The 20444-nt window shown below is 40.7% G+C and overlaps 4 protein-coding genes across 4 annotated transcripts; 2 read left to right on the top strand and 2 right to left on the bottom strand.

The window, feature by feature from the left end:
- Window positions 1-222: 222 nt before the first annotated feature.
- Window positions 223-2969, bottom strand: LOC126801124 (probable galacturonosyltransferase 10). The gene is made up of 2 exons (XM_050528590.1): window positions 2548-2969; window positions 223-1966 (listed from the first exon to the last, which is right to left on the bottom strand). The coding sequence occupies exons 1-2, from the start codon at window positions 2698-2700 to the stop codon at window positions 524-526; spliced, it is 1596 nt and encodes a 531-aa protein (XP_050384547.1). The 5' UTR covers window positions 2701-2969; the 3' UTR covers window positions 223-523.
- Window positions 2970-3815: 846 nt separating this feature from the next.
- LOC126801125 (protein TIC 20-IV, chloroplastic-like) lies at window positions 3816-6571 on the bottom strand. The gene is made up of 3 exons (XM_050528591.1): window positions 6439-6571; window positions 4973-5079; window positions 3816-4667 (listed from the first exon to the last, which is right to left on the bottom strand). Exons 1-3 carry the CDS (start codon window positions 6504-6506, stop codon window positions 4003-4005), a joined length of 840 nt encoding a protein of 279 aa, XP_050384548.1. The 5' UTR covers window positions 6507-6571; the 3' UTR covers window positions 3816-4002.
- A 260-nt stretch (window positions 6572-6831) lies between these two features.
- LOC126797341 (FBD-associated F-box protein At4g10400-like) lies at window positions 6832-8196 on the top strand. Its single transcript, XM_050523982.1, has one exon. The coding sequence runs from the start codon at window positions 6832-6834 to the stop codon at window positions 8194-8196; it is 1365 nt and encodes a 454-aa protein (XP_050379939.1).
- Window positions 8197-18731: 10535 nt separating this feature from the next.
- On the top strand, window positions 18732-20034 carry LOC126799882 (putative pentatricopeptide repeat-containing protein At1g03510). Its single transcript, XM_050527147.1, has one exon. It carries the CDS (start codon window positions 18732-18734, stop codon window positions 20004-20006), a length of 1275 nt encoding a protein of 424 aa, XP_050383104.1. The 3' UTR covers window positions 20007-20034.
- The last annotated feature ends 410 nt before the right edge of the window (window positions 20035-20444 follow it).

The following is a 20444-nucleotide window of genomic DNA, read 5'->3' as shown; positions in this document are numbered from 1 at the left end:
TGATTGAAAAGTGAAAAATATCCGAACATATTCTTTCACCCTGTTAGATTTCTGCCGGTAGTTGAAACCGTTGAGGAGAAGAAAAAGAAAACCTTGGCAAATCTGTCGTAGGTTGAGAATCATTCAAATGATTCAAAGAGTGATACATTGAACAGAATGTGAAGCTGAATATCCATATGGAGTACATAGGTTATACAGTTCAACCTAGTGCAACAGTTGGTCTTGAAGAATGTAATAGTTAGCATTAACAATTTTGAATGATTTATAGGAAGTAAAACAACTATACTACAACATAAACTAGAATTTGAAATTAACTAATTAAGCACCCATCTTACAACCACTACACCAATGTTTCTATATGGCCAGTGCCCTACCCACGCTTGATCCTGCAAAAGCTATATCAGCATTCTTGACCACAAAAAAGTTGGATCTCCTTGTGTGTGTGCCTGGTTCTATAGTGGGAGAGTAGTAGATTCGTCATGACCGAGAACCAAAAGTGTTACAAGCTTTTCCTTGTCTGAGATCAATGGAAATTACACCGTTGCAACAAAGGATGCGTATAATCAACAAATTTCTCCCAAAGGGGCTTGTACTTTTCCATCCCAATCTTCAACCACGGTTTTGAGTTTCCATTGTAGTGCAGCACAGCACCCTTCTCTATCAAATGAGGATCAACATTTGTGTACCCCAAACCCAAAACATGCCATGAGGGGTCCAAAGGTTCTGTCAATCCGTAGAACGTCAACAATCCAGGAGGCAATGTGCCAAGTTTCCACAATGTCCGATCAACATTTCTTTCCTGCCAGTAGTGGTAGATGCCAGTAACATTTCTTTTCCTCCACTGAACTAAATCAAACACATTCATTCCAAATGCCCATCCACATGCATCAGGATCAAAATGTGATCGTATGAGAGGGTGAGAGTAATTCAGATATTTATGGTATCTGTGAAACGTCTCCATGCATGTCTCAACTGCTCCATTTACATTGCCATTCAAATCAATTGAGAACAGATCAGACAGATCCTTCTGGACAACAACATCATCATCGAGGAATACCACCTTCTTCAGGGCAGGAAATACTTCAGGAATATAGAACCGGAGATGATTAAGCATTGAAAGATACTTTGGGTTCCGAAACTTGATTGGTGTCCTCCCATCATCACTGTTTCCAGAGAAATAGTAACTTTGAGTATCAGAGTCTTGGAGCTGCTTAAGCACAGGGACATAAGAAGCATTCAGCCATTTAAAGTCCTCAAACTTCTGTACCTCGACAGTCACTCCTCTGAAGCTGTTCATAGCAAACCAGGCCTTCATTGCAGCATGGTTGATTTCATCGGTTACAAGATGGAAGACAACCTTTTCTGGATTGTTGGAACTTAGAGCTGTTGAGTTGACCACAACTGAAGTTGCCAGTATGTTGTCAGAGAATACACAGAAATGATAGAGACTGTTATCCTTTACTTTCATTTCTATTTTTCTGTCCTTGAGTTTCCTCTGCAGATTTGGGTGTCTGAACCATTCACTAGTCAGCTGGATACCAAGGCAGTAAAGACTTTTCGGGACTTCCTCAGCAGCTATTTGTCCATACTTGGAACTTTTCTCACTCACAGAACTCATCTGTTCTTCCAGAGATTGTATTTTGGCTTTAAGTCTCATAATCATGGTTGCACTATCGTAATGGAGCTGCTGCGCTTGGTACAGTACAAGCGCCATTTCACGAATTGCAGTTTCTGATTCCCTGGCTGTCAAAGGTCTCCTTGTTGCAGCATTCGACAGAAGAATCTGTGAGTTGCGAATCTGGGCACTTAACTCCCATGCAAACTGAAGGTTGTTACTCTCTTTGGCAATCACAACAAAAGCCTTTGCCAGAGCTATTTGGTCACTGATCTGCCTGGCAACTGAGTTTGGGCTCAACATTTCTTCAGTGATGTTCAGGCCTTCCATAACTCTATCGTGCCTATATCTCTGCAGAGGGAAGACAAGGCACATATATCTTAATACACAACAAATGGGCCAACATGTAAACGGAAACAACATGAGGTATAAGTATATGACCAGAATTTCCTACGCAGCAGCAACAGAAACAACAATCCTATCCAACCTTCATCTGATTTATAATACTGATAACACTGCAATAAATTTCCAAGCGATCTATAAACTACTTCCCAACAATCACAGTACCAATTTACTACATCTTTGTCCATCACCCTCTTTGATTCTATATCATATAACACTACAAGAGCAGCGGCCATATTCTAAAAGATCTAGTTAAGCATCTAGATCAAGCTAATTCTCAAGCTAAATAACTCTACAATGTGTTGCATACATAGTAATCAAAACATACAAACCCAATGAGCTCAGGCAGCTATCAAAACCAAGTAACATACAATTGGATTCTAAAGCTTACATCTTTGTATTGCCTAAGCACCCAAATGCCAAACTCACTCCCATCACTATCCACTTCTTCCAAAACCCGATTTCATTACTCAAACCAACACCACAACTAAACAAAGCAAAAACAAAACAGGGTAGAGAAGTATACGTACTGTGGTTAATACAGGTCTGGGTTCAATCTGACTACCTCTGCTCAAAGTATAGATAAACAGCAACACTGCAACACCACACAGAACCCACCAAAACGCATTCGGGAACCTTCTGGCCCTCAACGGCCGCCGGAAGTCCGCCGCCCTCCGCCTCATTCTCTGCGCAAATCTGAAATCTCCGGCCGTCGGTGGATTGGAGATCCCCGAGATGGGATCAAGTGTCGGTGATTGGATCTTACCCAAGATGGAGACTTTGAGACGAGAATTGCGATTTGAAGGATTAGGGTTCGGTCGGATTGGCGGAGATTTAGGGGAATGCAGTAAGAGAAGAGAAGCAAAGCAAAGCAAAGTTGAGCTCTGGTTGTTGTTCCTTGTTCCTTGTTCAGTCTTCGCTTGGGGACAACTACAGTTGGGAGTTTTGTGGAATTGTGTGAAGAGTGCTTCTGCTTCTTCTGGGTTGTCAACACGATCAAATAGTCTAATTGCACGTGTTCCTTTATTTTTATTTATTTATAGGGGAGGGTGTTTTTGGTTCTTTGTGAAAATGAGACTATGAGATTAATTTGATGATCCCAACTCATCAATGGTGGTGTCGTTTTCATTTGATCTCACTGTTTCCATTGGGAATTAATTAGTTACTTGTGTTTACTCTATAATCTATATTCTAGATTGAGTTGTTTAATTGTTGAGTTTGGTTTCAAAAGTCGCATGTTTGAAAAGTTTTGCTCTTGTCGGCTAATATTTGATTGTTAGCTCATCATTTTAATTCAGTATGTTTTAAGCATGTATGACGTGAAACTAATTTTGTAGCTGATTCTCTTCCCTCTCTTTTGGTCACTCTGTCTTGGGTTGTTTTGTTTGGAGAAAGTCTCTCCCCTGTTCTGTGTAATTTGTTTCTTTCTTAATCGAAAAAAGAAGGTTTGCTCTTGTTCTTGATTATGGTCATTAAGTGAGCGTTAACATGGCACTACGAAGCGGGTCATTAAGTTGTTAACCATAAGAGTGAATCATTTGATCTCATAGAGTTAACATGCAAAACCTAGAGTTGCCAATATTAATCTACTTAATCTACTTGATTGAGTGTTGCATCTCAATCAGCAACGACAAATACGAGTGAAGATCGATCATGATGATTTTCTATCATTGAGGTAGCCGCATGGTTAGAACTATTCCTCCCTTCTCCTATCTCAAAAGAGTCGTAACAAAATGAATACAGACTAGTATCATGCATGCTACAGTGAAATACAGACATACCAGCCAATACCAAAGCCTTCATCAATAATAAGTCGATGCCAGACTATCCAGTATCAAATATATCCTCAGTTCGACACAAATCCAACAATCCAATAATTTTATAAATATTAATGTACAATAATGACCAACTCTAAAGAACATAGAACATAATACTCTGAAGAGCATAGACTCATCATAAGACCCAAACAAGATCTGTACCCGCTCTTAGAAAGGTCTTAGCCTGCCTTCTACGGTATAAAGAGTATGAGCCAGAGCAGGAGTACTGAAAAATGGGAGCTTAGCATACTTGCCAGAAAGAGCACACCTTATGCACTCCAACAAGATCAGGATATACAAGAACGCCATGGCCGCCCAGTATTCTATGCCAAATGTGCCGTTCAAGTTTATGAGTGGAAAGAAATTGCTCCCTTGTGCAACCACTTGCAGCATCGTTTCCAGTAACATGGCCATTATCACATGGTACCTAAAGAAGTGAGGCCACTCTTTCCTCTTCACAATGAAGTAATATGCCAGTAAACAATATGTCACTGGGAACCACTGTGGTAACCTCTTTATTGCTCCAGGGACGTAATAAATCAAATCTCCAAAGAGTTGATAGTGTTCTGCAAACGGCATAATATAAAATCCAAGGTCAGACATCTGCATAGATGCTAAATATGGAAGACATGCTAAAGTTCTCCACCACCACTCTGGCTTCTCAGTCATTTTCGGGAAAGGTATGGTGATTGAACTATTATCCTTCTTCTTTGCTTGTACCGATGCTGAAGATTTCCGCTGTCTGAGTAGAATGGATGTTTTCTGTGACTGGCCAGCTTCACTCCCCCTTAGCACCGTAAATGATGCAGCAGAAAGGTCCAAGCTTGGCAATCCTGAAAAATGGGAATTATTATAATACGAGATTTCTAAGATGTTCCAAAGAACATATTCATTGCATTCATATCTGGGAAGATATGGGAAGACTGAATACATGTCATATCAAAAGACTAATGTCATATAAACAGTACATTGTTTTCAATGCTCAAAAGGATAGATGCATTTCATCACTATTAGTCCAAAAGTAGTTTAAGGATCTACATAAACATCATTTTACCATGAGACCAAGGATTGGCTTGATGTAATATTGATTTTCTTAAATAGGTTTTCACAAAGGTATGATGCAAGAAAAGTGACATACCTCTGGGCAGCACAGGCAGAAATGGATTAAGTGGTGTGCTTGTCAAAAATATAGGCAGTGGTTTTGGATTGAACTTGCATGCAACCCTGTTGAGCTTGGTGGTTCCTCTAAGATTCACATCATTATACATAGTTAAAAACCATTAGCAAATAAGAAGTTTATAATGATTTGATTCAAAAATAAATAAAAAATTATCAAGAACTAGGCCATGTACTAAATTGCAAATAAGAAGTATTTTATCATGATCCAGTGATAAAATTCTGCTGATTAATCTTCTACTGTATAAACTTCCAATGCAATCAATTATTTTCTTACTGAAAACATGAAACTATTCAAAAAGAAACTGATATCTTCCATGCTAAAACAATATAAGGCTAAAAATACTGAAGGACAAGTTAAACAGTTGATATTCATCTTCCAAAGCTCAAATCATGTCTTCACAAAATAATACTAGCATTATAATTTAGTAACGCCCGATATATCTATCTCCATTATCCAGGTGGTTATTTGACTCAAGGAAGCTGGTTCTATTGATTGATAAGTAAATATGGCAACACTCTCATAAAAAAATCTATCTACATCTATCTTAGTACCCACCTTCTGTATCTGTTTCGATAGAGGTTATAGAGATGATTGATCATTGTTACCACGACGCAGGTGCTAAATATCCAATTTACTAGTATCAGTTTAGCAAATTTATGCTGGATCATATACATTCATATGAATTAACTTTGTGTATACATATAAACTGCAGAACGCCTCAAAATTCATATCTGTCAAACCCTCCCTCAGTTTACAATTTTCAAGCCCAAGTGCCTAATTTTCATAATGCTACCCTAATGTAAATAAAAAACCATGCCGTAAACCAATTATTATGTTTGATCTTATACTGTGATCACCTAGTGATACCAGATACAAACTGTATACAGGGAGAATTCCATAGTAGGCAGCCTCCAACATCACAATTTTACTATATATATATATATATAATTTAGCCAAATATCTACTCATATATCATTGCACCAGACCTACTTTACTTTCCAAGTTCTTAACACATATCAACGGTAAACAATTAATCAAGATGCAAACATCCAAAACTTACAAAATGAATAACACCAACACAAACCCTATTAAAAATTCCAACAAAAAACCAGCTTCCAATTACAGAGATCACAGAACAATCACAAAATCCAAACCAAAAACAGAGCAGAAACTCTGAAAAAACATTAACGGGTTCCATCTCTCGAATTCAATCCCTCATAAAAGAACCCATTTTGAGCACAACCCAACATTCCCTATGAGAATTAATTCCCAAAAACTTAAATCTTTTCCTTCTTATCATATTCACTGTTCTTTTTGGAAAATAACACAAGAAGAAGAAGAAGAAGAAGAAGAAGAAGAAGAAGAAGAAGAAAGAATTGGTGTGAAGAAAACACAAGGTAGGTTAAAGGAGAGAAGAAGGGTACCGAGAGCTGGAGGAAGAAGGAGGGAAGAGGAAGATGGACTGGCCGCAGCTCAAGGCGGTCGCCATCATCGCTTTCTGGGGAGAAGTATAGAGATTTCGAGCCCTTATTTTCTTCTTCTCTCTGGAACACTCGGCGCCGGTCGGCTTGTCTTTCCATGCACGATTTAATTAAAAACAAGTTTTTTTTTTTCCTCTTTTGGGTGGGCTCCTAAGTCCGCTTCACACCTAGCCCGGTTAAGCCCATTATTGGCTTGAAAAAAAAAAAAAACAAGGAACCCAATGTAATTTGTTCACCTTGGTGAACTTAATTGTAATTTGCTAGTGACATATAATGATTTTTGTTTTGTTTGCTAATGATCAAAGGAAGCAGAAGAGAAAAGTATCAGGCATCAACATGGCGAACAGAAACAAAAGGTTCAAGAAGGAGGAGGATCAGAGCCAAAACACCAGGGGTGTGTACACATCCCATCTACCCGAACTGGTCATCAACCGAATCGTCTCTCATCTTTCCACCAAGAACGTCGTTAAGGCGAGCATTCTTTCCAAGGAATGGGCAAGCGTGTGTTCTTCGGTTCTCGTTTTAGATATCGATGAGGATGAAGGTAACGAGCAGCGTGATGATCACAAGAAACAACGTAGAGAGTTCCGTAAGTTCTTAACCAGTTGTTTGAAGATCTTTGAGAAACAAAAGTATCTGGAGAAGTTCAGGCTCAGGATGAGATATTTAGGAGCTGCTGACAGTACCATATACAAGTCAGTGAGCTTTGCTTTGGAAAGAAACGTTAAAGAGTTGGATATTTGCTTTAAAAGAGAGATCAAGGGCACAAACTGCAAATACTTTTGCTTACACCAGACAGCTCTCAACAATGCAAAATCTTTAATCATTCTGAAGTTGGAAAATTTGAATATGAAAGAGGACAGCATCGACATTATAAGCTTTCCATCATTGAAAACTATGTCTCTCAAAGGTGTGAGGTTCAACACTAGCACTGGATTCTCACGCCTATATTCGGGGTGTCCTTCCATCGAGTGTTTGTCATTAACTTTGTGTCATGGCTGGAATGTTAGACTTTCAGGTTCGAGGCTCAAACACTTGGAAATTATGAGCTGCGAAATCAAACTTAGAGTTGAAGCAACAAATCTTGAATCCTTTAAATTCCGTGGTGACCGTGGATTTCGTCGTCATATCATTGATATGCACAAAAGCTTCTACATTGCCTCTTGTCAAACTCTCAGAAGTCTCGAGTTCTCTCATACACACTTTCCGATTGAATGGTTCAAAGGCCTCGATTCGAGATTTCCCTATCTTGAGAGGTTGGTTTTAGATACATGTTTTTGCCACTCAGGGATTATCAACATCTCTAGCCAGAATCTGAAAAGCCTTGGGTTTCATGAATGCGGAAACAATTTGTTTAATTTTTCTCTGAATGCTCCAAATCTATCAGAGGCTACAATCACAATTGAGCAGAGAAGCCACTATGATCGGCTGAGATGCTTTCTTGGAAATTTTGGTAGTTGCAAGAAAATATGTCTACATGTTAATGAGCCTGAAATATGTATATTTCCGGAAGAAATGAGAAAGAAAAGCTCTCCATTACCCGGTCTCCAGTGTCTTGCGGTAGATATAGAGACTGTTACAACAACAGCAGCTCATTCGGCCTTGATGGACTCCTTGCGGTGGATGGCACCGTCTTTGGAGTTTTTATCCATTAACAGAAAATACCACAACTCTTTACAATTTGTACACAGTGTGGTTTAGTGAATTGAAGATATTGTATATGCCCTATGCATTTGGTACTAGTCCTGTTGTTTGATATTGCTGTTTTCTCATCAGTTGCTATTTGACCCTATGCATGAGTTGGTTAATCTATGATTAAGCAATTGCTAACATTTTTACTGAGACCACTACATATCTGCACCAGTTTGTAGGATGCATTTTTGCGCACATTGATTGTGAAATAGATTAGAAAGGATATTAGTGTTAAATTGAGGCTGAAATGTTGTGCAGATGTGTTTTCAAGAGCCTGCCTGTGTAAAGATGAAGAAAAAACATAGCACAGATGGAGCAATATTTTCTCTTAGTTGTATTGATCAGTTTGAACTTACAAGTGTAGGAATATATATGAAACCGGTATAACACAGTGGATAAAACTGAAGCCATGCTGCAGCATGGAATGCAGCAAGCAACCTAATCACAGATCCATAAATCTAGCAAACACAATCTCATTTGTCACCAAATCACCTCAATAGATTTAGTACCATACTTATCACCATGCTTCAATACTCCCCCTCAAGCTGGATCTAGGAGATTAATAGATCCAAGCTTGCCAAGAATCAGTTGAAACTGAGCAGAAGGAAGAGATTTGGTGAAAATATCAGCAAGCTGGTCTGCACTGCGAGTATATTTGGTTACAATGATTTGAGCTTGCACTTGGTTTCTCACATAATGGCAATCGACCTCAATGTGTTTAGTACGCTCATGAAACACAGGATTAGAGGCAATATGCATGGCAGCTTGATTGTCACAGTGTAGAGAAATAGGTACCTGACTATGAAATCCTAGGTCAGCTAGGAGACCTTTAAGCCAAATTAATTCGCAGGCTGCAGATGCCATAGCCCTGTACTCGGCCTCTGCACTGGATCTTGCCACAACATTCTGCTTCTTGCTTCTCCATGTCACCAAATTTCCACCAACCAAAGTACAAAAACCAGTCATACTTTTTCGATCAAGAGAGTTCCCTGCCCAATCCGCATCAGTAAATCCAACAATATCAATGTGACCATTGCTGCGAAAAACAAGACCTCTACCAAGTGAACCCTTTAAGTACCTCAAAATTCGCTTGACAATACTCAAATGGAATGAGGTAGGCGCATGCATAAACTGGCTAACAATACTGACTGCATATGATATGTCAGGTCTAGTAATTGTTAGATAAATCAGTTTACCTACGAGTCTTTGATAGGAAGTTGGATTTGAGAGAAGTTCACCACCAGTATCAATATGAAATTTGCTGCCAAGTGGAGTGCGTGCAGGCTTGCAATCAAGAACTCCAGTCTCTGCAAGAAGATCTAAGATGTATTTTCTTTGACTGAGAAATAAACCATTGTGTGAAGCAGCAATTTCAATCCCAAGAAAATATTTTAGTTGTCCGAGATCCTTCATTGCAAATCTAGCCTGAAGAGAGTTTTTTAGTGCCATAATCTCATCAGCATGATCACCAGTAATAATCAGATCATCCACATAGATTAAAACTGCAAGTTTTCCATGATCACCATTTCTCACAAATAGTGATGAATCAGCATTGCTCCTGCAAAAACCAACTTCTTCAAGAACTGAGCTTAGCTTGGCATACCAGGCTCTAGGAGATTGTTTCAGACCATAAATGGCCTTGTGCAGTCTGCAAACAAGGTCACTACCTGCAGCTTGAGGATGACCTGGTGGAAGCTTCATATACACTTCTTCCTGTAAATCACCATGCAAAAATGCATTCTTTACATCCATCTGATGTAAAGACCAATTTTGATTCACTGCAACAGAAAGCAACACCCTTACAGTGTTCATCTTTGCCACTGGAGCAAAAGTTTCTTTGTAATCAACTCCATAAGTCTGTGTGAAACCTCTGGCTACAAGTCTAGCCTTGTGTCTCTCAAGAGTACCATCAGCATGAAGCTTGTTTTTGAATATCCATCGACTTCCAACAGCCTTTTTTCCTTTAGGTAACTTGACAATGCTCCAAGTTTTGTTATCCTCGAGAGCACGCAGCTCAGCTTCCATGGCTTGCCTCCAATTCTCATACAGATTTGCATCTTCAAAGGTCTGAGGCTCATGCAGACCATCAATAGTGCTAAGATATGTTTTATAACCCGAAGACAACTTTTCATAGCTTACAAAATCTTGAATTGGATACCTGGATGTATAAGCAACATAGTCTTTGTGTTTTACAGGAGGATGCCTAACTCGAGCAGGATTCCTTCTTGGTTGCACTGGATGTGTAGGCTGAGCAGGTTCATCATGACTACTAATTACTTCCTGACTCACTTGCACTTCTGGTTCAGCATGTGTAGGATCAGTAATATTAGAAATAGTTTCAACAATTTCATGATCACTGGAATATGTGCCTCTTGATGCAGGTTCTGCATAATCCACATTTTCAGTGCTTATAGATGGCTGAGGAAATAGATCATCATAAAACTCCCCCTGTCCATTAGCACCAAGTTTTTCACAGAAATAATTTGACGACTCATCAAACTTAACATCTCTGGAAACAATCATTTTCTTGGTAGTAGGGTTGTAGCAGCAATACCCTTTTTGAGTGCTAGAATATCCCAGAAATAAACATTTTACAGCTCTAGGATCAAGCTTGTCTCTCTGGTTGGACTGAATGTGAACATAGCACACACAGCCGAAAATTTTCAAATGTGACAGGTCAATTTTTCTGCCTTTCAGAACTTCCAAGGGTGATTTAGAATTCAAAACTCTACTTGGAAGTCGATTTATGAGATATGCAGCTGTTAGAACAGCTTGGGACCAATATTTTTTTGGAACATTGGCATGAAACATCAAGGCTCTGGTTTTTTCTAGCAGATCTCTATTCTTTCTCTCAGCAATTCCATTTTGCTGAGGTGTGCCGACACAACTTGTCTGATGAACTATACAATTTAAGTTCAGAAAATGAGACATTTTATTGGACATGTATTCTGAGCCATTATCAGATCTGAGAATTTTAATTTTTGATGAGAACTGAGTGTGAACAAACTCATTGAAATTCTTAAGAACATTAAAAACTTCACTCTTGTGTTTCAAAAGATAAACCCATGTAATCCTTGTAAAATCATCAACAAAGGTTACAAAATACTTAAATCCATCAAATGAGGCTAAGACAGGTCCCCAAATATCAGAGTGGATGATTTCAAACGGATTACAAGCCCTGGAGACAGACAAATTGAAAGGTAATCTAGAAAACTTAGACAGATGACAGACTTCACAATGCTTGATTTCTTGATTGGAGTTGGGAAACAAAATAGACAATACTTTTTCAGAAGGATGGGCTAGACGCTGATGCCAAAGGAGGTGGTCTGCAGCACTGCATGAACTAGCTTGGAAGGCAAAAAACTTCTTTGACACATAGTACAGCCCATTTAGATAAAACCCTTCACCAATCTTCTTCTTGGTGATGATATCCTGAAAGACAACATTGTAGGGAGAAAAAGTGACTAAGCAGTGCAGGGTTCTTATGATTTTTCCCACAGACATCAATTTAAATGGAAAGGATGGGACATAGAGGGCATCTGAACTGATATGATTAGAGAAAAAATGAATTTTACCCTTCCCCAGAACTGCTGCACCTTTACCATTAGCTACAGACACATGAGAAGACAGTTTCTCAAAATCATGTAAATTTTGATGATTATTTGTCATGTGATCTGTGGCTCCAGAATCTATTACCCAATAATCATGCTCATTACTCACATTAAGTGCAGTTTGGAAAGCTTTCAGAATACCTGAGATATCACACTCCTTCATATGATTTGATTCAGCCAAAAAACCAGCAAATTTTCCAATGAGAGCTGTGTGAGATCCATTTCCAGAAGTTGAAGCTGTAGCAGACTGCTTTTGTTGCAAGTAACTAGCAAACTCATTTACCAGGGCTGTAGGGTTGGTGGTGAAGTCAAATAGGCAGTCAGATGGAGGAGATGAAATTTCAGTAGCAGCAAGATTTGCTTTCTGAGAACTATTCCACCCTTTCTGATTTTTCTTGCTTTCTCTTTCCTTTATGAACTTGACCTTTAGTTCTGGATGCAAGATCCAACAAGTGTCTCTAACATGATTAGTGGCATTACAGTGTGTGCATTTTAAATTTCCACGCTTACCCTTGTAAGACTTCATCTCAGAAGTTTCATGAATAGCTGCATAAGCTCTCGAGTGTGCAGTATTGGAGTAGACATCTGAACTCATCACCTTCTTTCGAAGTTCTTCTCTTTGCACAGTAGCACACACATTTTTGAATGAAGGTAAGTCAGCATTCATGAGAATGTGACTTCTCAGATCTTCAAAGTCTGAACTGAGATTGGCCAAGAGTTGAAAAATTTTGTCCTCTTCAGCCCTTTTAGCCAAAGTGACAAAATCGGTGGTATGTGGACGATATAGTTCCAGTTCATTCCACATAGCAGTGAGGCTGCCAAGGTACTGCACAAAAGGAAGATCTTCTTGCTGCAAGTTGGAAATGTCTTTCTTGAGTTGAAAAACTCTCACTGAATTGTTTTGATGACCATACAACTCCTTGACATTGTCCCAGATATCCTTGGCCGATCCAGAATAATTGAAAATCTGAGCCAGCCTTGGCTCCATAGAGTTCAGCAACCATGACTGCACCTGTTGGTCCTTGCTCACCCATGCATCATAACCATTTGTACCAACTTCTGGCATTGGTATATTACCATTAACAAAGCCAAGCCTAGATCTGCCACCAATAGCTAAAGTGACAGCCCTAGACCAATTAAGATAGTTATGCTCAGAAAGAAGAGTTGAGCATAACCTAAGATTGTGATTTGAATCTGCATCTGAAACACTAACCATATTGGAGTTAGTGTTTCCAGCGGATGAAAAAGGATTCTCATCAACAAAAGAGCTACTTCCAGACATTTTAAAAACTGGAAGAAAGAAAATGAACAATCACACAAGAGAGCAAGATCGGAGGAAAGATAAGCAGAAGCAGGACACTAAAGTTCCTGCTCTGATACCATGAAGAAAAAACATAGCACAGATGGAGCAATATTTTCTCTTAGTTGTATTGATCAGTTTGAACTTACAAGTGTAGGAATATATATGAAACCGGTATAACACAGTGGATAAAACTGAAGCCATGCTGCAGCATGGAATGCAGCAAGCAACCTAATCACAGATCCATAAATCTAGCAAACACAATCTCATTTGTCACCAAATCACCTCAATAGATTTAGTACCATACTTATCACCATGCTTCAATAAAAGATGTATATACTCTGATAAGAGAAGGCAAAAACTAAAGAGGTAATAAGACATTGCATTATCAGGGGGCCTTCATTTGTTTCTGGTTATATCGATAATATATGGCATTATTTTTGAATTTCATATTGTGACAAAGCAGATTCTTAACTTCATCAATTATAAATACACATCAGATTGTCCCTGTCTGGTTACATAATATTCATGTGTTGATATGCCTTGCAAGTTAGAAGATTGAGGTCGTGCTTGCTGGTATTATTATCAAAGACAATTTTACTTGGAGTTCTAGAGATCTTTGCAACAACTCGATAAGTCATTATGACTAAAGTGGTAAATTACTGATCTTGTTCTTTCAATTGATAATTTGCATATACATATTCAATGATATATATATATAGACTGATTTACATTATATATTAATCTCTCAACTAATCACTCCACTACCGATTGTTTCCTCCACTATCTCTTCATTCACCTACTACCATCCACTCACACTCCCCCTCAAGTTGGCGCATACATATCAACCATGCCCAACTTACCAAGTGAGTCATAAAAAACTTTCTTAGGTACTCCTTTTGTGAGCATATCGGCAAGTTGTTCTTCTGTATGAACAAAAGGAAAACTGATGATCTTCGCGTCTAGCTTCTCCTTTATAAAGTGACGATCAACCTCCACATGTTTTGTACGATCATGTTGTACAAGATTCTGTGAAATATCAATAGCTGCCTTGTTGTCACAGTACAGATGCATAGCACATTTAGGTTTAATACCCAAATCTTGTAGCAAATTCATAATCCACAATAACTCGCACACTCCCTGAGCCATACCTCTGTATTATGCTTCAGCACTAGATCGAGCTACCACATTTTGTTTCTTACTCCTCCACGTAACAAGGTTACCTCCAACAAAGGTAAAATACCCTGATGTGGACCTCCGATCTGTAATATTTCCAGCCCAGTCTGCATCTGTGAAGCCATAAACATCAAAGATATTGTTGTGATTAGAAAACATTACTCCTCTCCCCGGAGCTGACTTCAAGTACCTCAAGATTCTTACAACAGCATCCATGTGGTCTTCACTGGGGTTATGCATGAACTGACTTACTACACTTACTGCATACACAACATATGGTCTGGTATGTGATAGATAAATCAGGCGCCCGACTAGCCTCTGATAACGAGGTTTGTCAGTAGGGACTTGATCTGGATACTCTGCTAACCGATGGTTCTGCTCAATAGGAGTATCAATGGGAGTGCAGTCCAACATACATGTCTCTGTTAGTAGATCAAGGATGTATTTCCTTTGACACAGATAGATACCATCACTACCCCGGGCAACTTCAATGCCTAAGAAGTACTTGAGTGTACCTAGGTCCTTCATCTCAAACTCTGTGGCAAGCTGTTTCTGTAATCTATCCACCTTAACAGTATCATTCCCAGTAACTACCATATCATCAACATATATAATTAGGGCTGTTACCTTCCTTTGTTGATGTTTGAGAAATAACGTGTGGTCTGAATTACTCTGTTTGTAGCCAATCTTCCTCATGAATTGTGAGAATCTTCCAAACCAAGCACGAGGTGACTGTTTAAGACCATACAAAGACTTTCTCAATCTGCATACGGAGTTACTTGGAGAAGCGGCCACATATCCAGGCGGAAGATCCATGTATACTTCCTCCGTTAGTTCTCCATGAAGGAATGCATTCTTAACATCAAATTGCCTAAGTGGCCAGTTCAAGTTAGAAGCGACAAAAAACAATACCCGGATAGTGTTTATTTTTGCAACATGTGCAAATGTCTCATCATAGTCTATGCCATATGTCTGGGTGAACCCCTTCGCTACTAAGCGTGCTTTATACCGGCTTACTGACCCATCTGGATTATGTTTCACTGTAAACACCCAACGACATCCTACTGTCTTCTTGCCATATGGTGGAGGTACAAGCTCCCAAGTATTGTTCTTTTGTAATGCTTCCATCTCTTCCTCCATTGCTTTCCTCCATTTTGGATCTCCCAATGCATCCTGCACTTTGTTAGGTACTGATATAGTAGATATTTGATTCACAAATGACTCATATGACTTAGATAATCTTTTGGTAGATATAAAATTTGTTACCGGATACTTGGCTGTAGTCTGAAGGGTAGGTTCATATCTTTTTGTTGGTTGACCCCGAGTAGACCTATTTGGCAAAACATATTGTCTACTATTAGCTCTAATAGAATGACTAACCTCAGGTGAGTGATCTTCTGTACCAGGAGAGCATTGGTCAGGTGTAGAAACAGTAGTATGAGGGGCAGTTGTGTTTTCATCTGCTGGTTCCTGAATCTCTGGAGTGACTACACCGCCGGAAACTTCTGGTGGCGCTTGTGTAGCTGTTACATTGATAATCTCAATTGAACCTGTCACCATATCTATTGCCTTACTTGTCTCCCCCTCTCCAGGATACATCTCTTCAAAATATGAATTCTCCTCCTGAAGAGCAGTATCAGAAGGGGCAAAATAACTCATGTCCTCGAAGAAAGTAACATCCATAGTGACATAATACTGCTTGGTAGGTGGATGATAGCACCGGTACCCTTTTTGATGGCCTCCATACCCAACAAACACACATTTAACTGCCCGGGCATCCAATTTAGACCGCTGATGTGGTGGAAGATGGACAAAAGCAACACAACCAAAAACACGGGCAGGAAGATTATGAAAAAAAGGTAATGAGACATGAGATGCAAGTACCTCATATGGAATTTTGCCTTGAAGGACACGAGAAGGAAGACGATTAATGAGGTGGGCAGAAGTGATGACAGCATCACCCCAAAGATACTTAGGCATATGGGCATTAAAAAGAATACACCGAGCCATTTCAAGTAAGTGACGATTTTTCCTTTCAGAAACGCCATTATGCTCAGGTGTGTAAGGACACGTTGTTTGATGAACAATTCCGTGTGAGTTAAAGAACTCCTGAAAGATATGATTCACATATTCCCCCCCCCCCATTATCAGAACGAAGAACTCTAATTGTGGCATTATATTGTGTTTGCACAGTGGTATAGAAGGCTTGAAAAGCCGGGAAAACCTCATTTTTAGTTTTAAGAAGAACAATCCACGAAAGACGGGTGCAATCATCAATAAATGACACATAGTACCGCATTCCTGACACAGTAGACTCTTTAGAAGGTCCCCAAACATCAGAATGAATTAATTCAAAAGGAAGAGTACTTTTATTAGATTTACTAGGGGAATAGGTAGACCGATGACTCTTGCCCAAAACACATGTTTCACAATGTAAAGAAGACTCATCCACACTAAAAAACAAAGTAGGCATAGATTTCTTCATAATACTAAAAGATGGATGCCCTAAGCGACGGTGCCATAACCAAATTTCACTTAGCTTATCAGAAGTAGAGATTAGAGCGGTCCGAGATTGTGCCCCTGGTTTCTCCCCCGCATATGTCTGATCCAGATGAAACAACCGGCCCCTCAGATACCCCCGACCAATTAACTCTCCGGTGAGAAGATCCTGTAATATCACATACATAGGAAAAAAGGTGACAGAACACTGAGCATCAACGTTCAGTTGGGGAACAGATATCAAATGATGAGATAAAGCAGGTACATAGAGCACATTGTGAAGCTCTATGGTGGGAGTAATACGAACTGGCCCTGTCCCTAGCACGGGGAATGCCTCACCATTAGCATTAGTAACATAGGGTACGGGTGGATGCGACAATATGGTAAAATAAGATTTGTCATAAGTCATATGATCAGACGCACCAGAATCAATAATCCATGTACCAGAACTAACAAAGTGAGAAATATTGAAAGCCATACCAATTTGACCAGTTGGGCTGTGATGATTCCCAAAGCCTGGTGGTGGTCTTTGTCGATGAAGGGGAGCTGATACCACAGCTTGCGGAAGAGGTGGTGCCGGAGAACGAGCATGAACAGTAAGATTGGAAACGACAACCGGTGCCGGAAGACTACGCTCTTGCTTTTGGATATATGTGAAAGCGGTGAGTAGAGAACCCTCCATTTCATGTCCAGAACCCATTAAAAGAAACAATGGAAAAATGAGGGATTAGAGAACTAAAAAAACAAAAAAAGGAAAAATTTGGCTCAGGTGCACTTGCACTGACGATGCACTGGAACTGACGGTGGACTTGTTGAATCTGACTGAGCTGGGTCGGGTCGTGGAAACTGGGTCGGGTCGTGGAAACCGGGTCGGGTCGTGGAAACCGGGTCGGGTCGAACCGAGTCTGGGCCGGGCGGGTCGGGGCGGGGCAAAATGAAAAACGGGTCGGGATTTTAGGTTTTTAATTCGAGAGGGAGCTTGAGAGAGGCCGATTCGAGAGTGATCCGGCGGCGATGGCAGAAGAGCGACTTCGGGCGGAGGCAGCAACGGCGTCGTCGGACTTGTGGTGAGGAGCGGCGCGGCGGTGGAGGAAGCCGATCTTGGTCGATCTCCGGTCGAGAATGCAGCGTCGAAAGGTGGGAGATCCGATCTGGGGCAGATGACGATGTCGATGTTGTTTTCGAGCGGAGTATGGCTGGAACGAGTTGGAGAAGCACGAGGGGCAGTTTATTTGGCGCCTTGTGCTGGAGCAGTTTAATGATACTCTGGTGCGGATTTTGCTCGTGGCGGCGGTGATTCGGAATGGGAGTAAGATTCCGAGTTTGCCGGCCAAGGAGCTTGTTCCTGGAGATATTGTGGAGCTGAAGGTTGGGAATAAGGTTCCGGCCGAGATGCGTGTTGTGGAGTTGATTAGCTCGACTTTGAGAGTTGAGCAGGGCTTTCTGACTGGGGAGAGTGAGGCTGTGAATAAGACTAAAAAGCCGGTTCCGGTCTTCAAAGGAGGAAGGCGACGGCGCTTGATTGTTGCAAAAAAGGCGGAGGAACGGTCGACTTCGGGTCGAGCGGCGCCGGAGAGCAGCAGCAGCGGTGAGCACGAGGGCGGTAACCGGCCGGAGAAAAGAAAAAAAAACAGAAAAAGGAGCACGAAGGCTCTGATACCAAGTGGTAAATTACTGATCTTGTTCTTTCAATTGATAATTTGCATATACATATTCAATGATATATATAGACTGATTTACACTATATATTAATCTCTCAACTAATCACTCCACTACCGATTGTTTCCTCCACTATCACTTCATTCACCTACTACCATCCACTCACAACTAACTCTTCAAATGTTAGTGTCACGCTCCCAACTCATTAGTTGCGAAAATTCGACTAATTGTTTGACAGTTTTGATACCACTCGAGTAAATAAAAGCAAGAATTTGCCATTTTGGTCACATTTTAGGGACATGGGATCAAATTTCCAACGCCTGCTCTGTTTCACAAAGCAATTGACTTCCCACGTCAACCAAGGCCATCATGACAAAGCCCTCACTCTCTTCCACCACATGCAAGCCTCACTCGCTCTCCCTCTCGACGCCCACGTCTTCTCCCTCATCCTCAAGTCCTGCTCCGCCCTCCGCTGCCCCCACCTTGGCGCCGCCGTCCACGCCCACGTCATCAAATCGTCATACCTGTCAAACCCTTTCGTGGCCTGCGCCCTAGTCGGCGTCTACGGCAAATGCGTGTCGGTTTGGGCTGCGCGCCAAATGTTCGACGAAATTCCTGAAAGAACTGTTGTGGTCTGGAACGCCATGATTTCGGTTTATACTCGCAATGCCGATGTTGCTGAAGCTTTGAGGCTGTTTGAGGCTATGGATGTTGAGCCTGATGTTGGGACTTATAATACCATTATGGCCGGAGCGTCGGCGATGGATGGTGGGCTGTTGAGGGCTGTGGAGGTGTATAGGAAGATGTGCGAAAGAGGGTGGAAGCCGGATAGGATGACATTGCTTGCTCTGTTACGTGCTTGTGTTGGTGCAGCAGCTTTTAGGTTTATTAAGGAAATCCATGGCTATGATGTGAGGAATGAGATTGACTCGAGTTCGCAGTTGAGTAGCGGTTTAGCAGAGGCCTACGGGCGGTGTGGTTGTCTTGAATATGCGCATAGTATGTTTAAGGGTTTGAAGGAGAAGGACGTGGTTGCGTGGAGCAGTTTGATATCGGTGTATGCGGTTCATGGGGAGGCAAGAGCTGCATTTGATGTTTTTAGAGAAATGGAATCGGCGAATGTGGCGCCTGATGAGATTACTTTTCTAGCAGTTTTAAAAGCGTGTAGCCATGCCGAAGGTTTAGCTGATGAAGCACTGAGTTGTTTTGATTGTATGCGAAAATATGGCGTGAGAGCAAACAGTGATCACTATTCTTGTTTAGTAGATGTGTTGAGCAGGGCAGGGAGGTTACGCGAGGCGTATGAGGTCATAAGGAAAATGCCGGTGAAGGTTACTGCTCGAGCTTGGGGTGCCCTTCTTTCCGGGTGTAGAACTTATGGGAATCTGGAGCTTGCGGAGATAGCAGGGCAAGCTCTGTCTGAACTTGAGCCTGATAATCCTTCTCATCATTTATTGTTGTCAACTTTGTATGTTAGCTTAGGAAGGTATGATGAAGCTCAGAGAATGAGAAGGGAAATGAGGCAGAAAGGTGTGAAGGCAACAGTTGGAAGTAGCTGGATGGTTCAGGAGTGAAACTGCGGATTATTAGATGTGCCGTGTGAGGCAGACCACAAATCTTTTAACATTGAGACTCCTTGAAGCCAATTGTCAATTGATAACATACATGATCGTCCCATTCTATGCACACCTTTTTTTACATGATCGTCCTTGTACAAGGATTATACCATGATTCTTACGCCAATAAAATCATAGTTAGCTATGATCGTATTTTTTTTTTTCTGCATTTTAATTTGAGTTGAGGAAGCACAACATCAACTCTGTTGCTTTACTTGTAGGGAAAAAAGAAGAAGAAGACAGTCAAGAGTCAAGACACTAATCACAGACACACCAAATAGAAGTGGCCTTTATGTGGACTGGGCCTTGAGCATGTCATTTGTGAAGTGGATCATGTAGAGAAAAGTCAAAACCTTCAAAACCCCAACAAGAAATTTCTGCTATTTCATATCTGAT

The sequence above is a fragment of the Argentina anserina genome, chromosome 6, assembly GCF_933775445.1.
Source record: "Argentina anserina chromosome 6, drPotAnse1.1, whole genome shotgun sequence".
Lineage (NCBI taxonomy): Eukaryota > Viridiplantae > Streptophyta > Magnoliopsida > Rosales > Rosaceae > Argentina > Argentina anserina.
The sequence above is the reverse complement of the archived record's forward strand: the minus strand, read 5'-3'. Positions and strand labels throughout refer to the sequence as shown.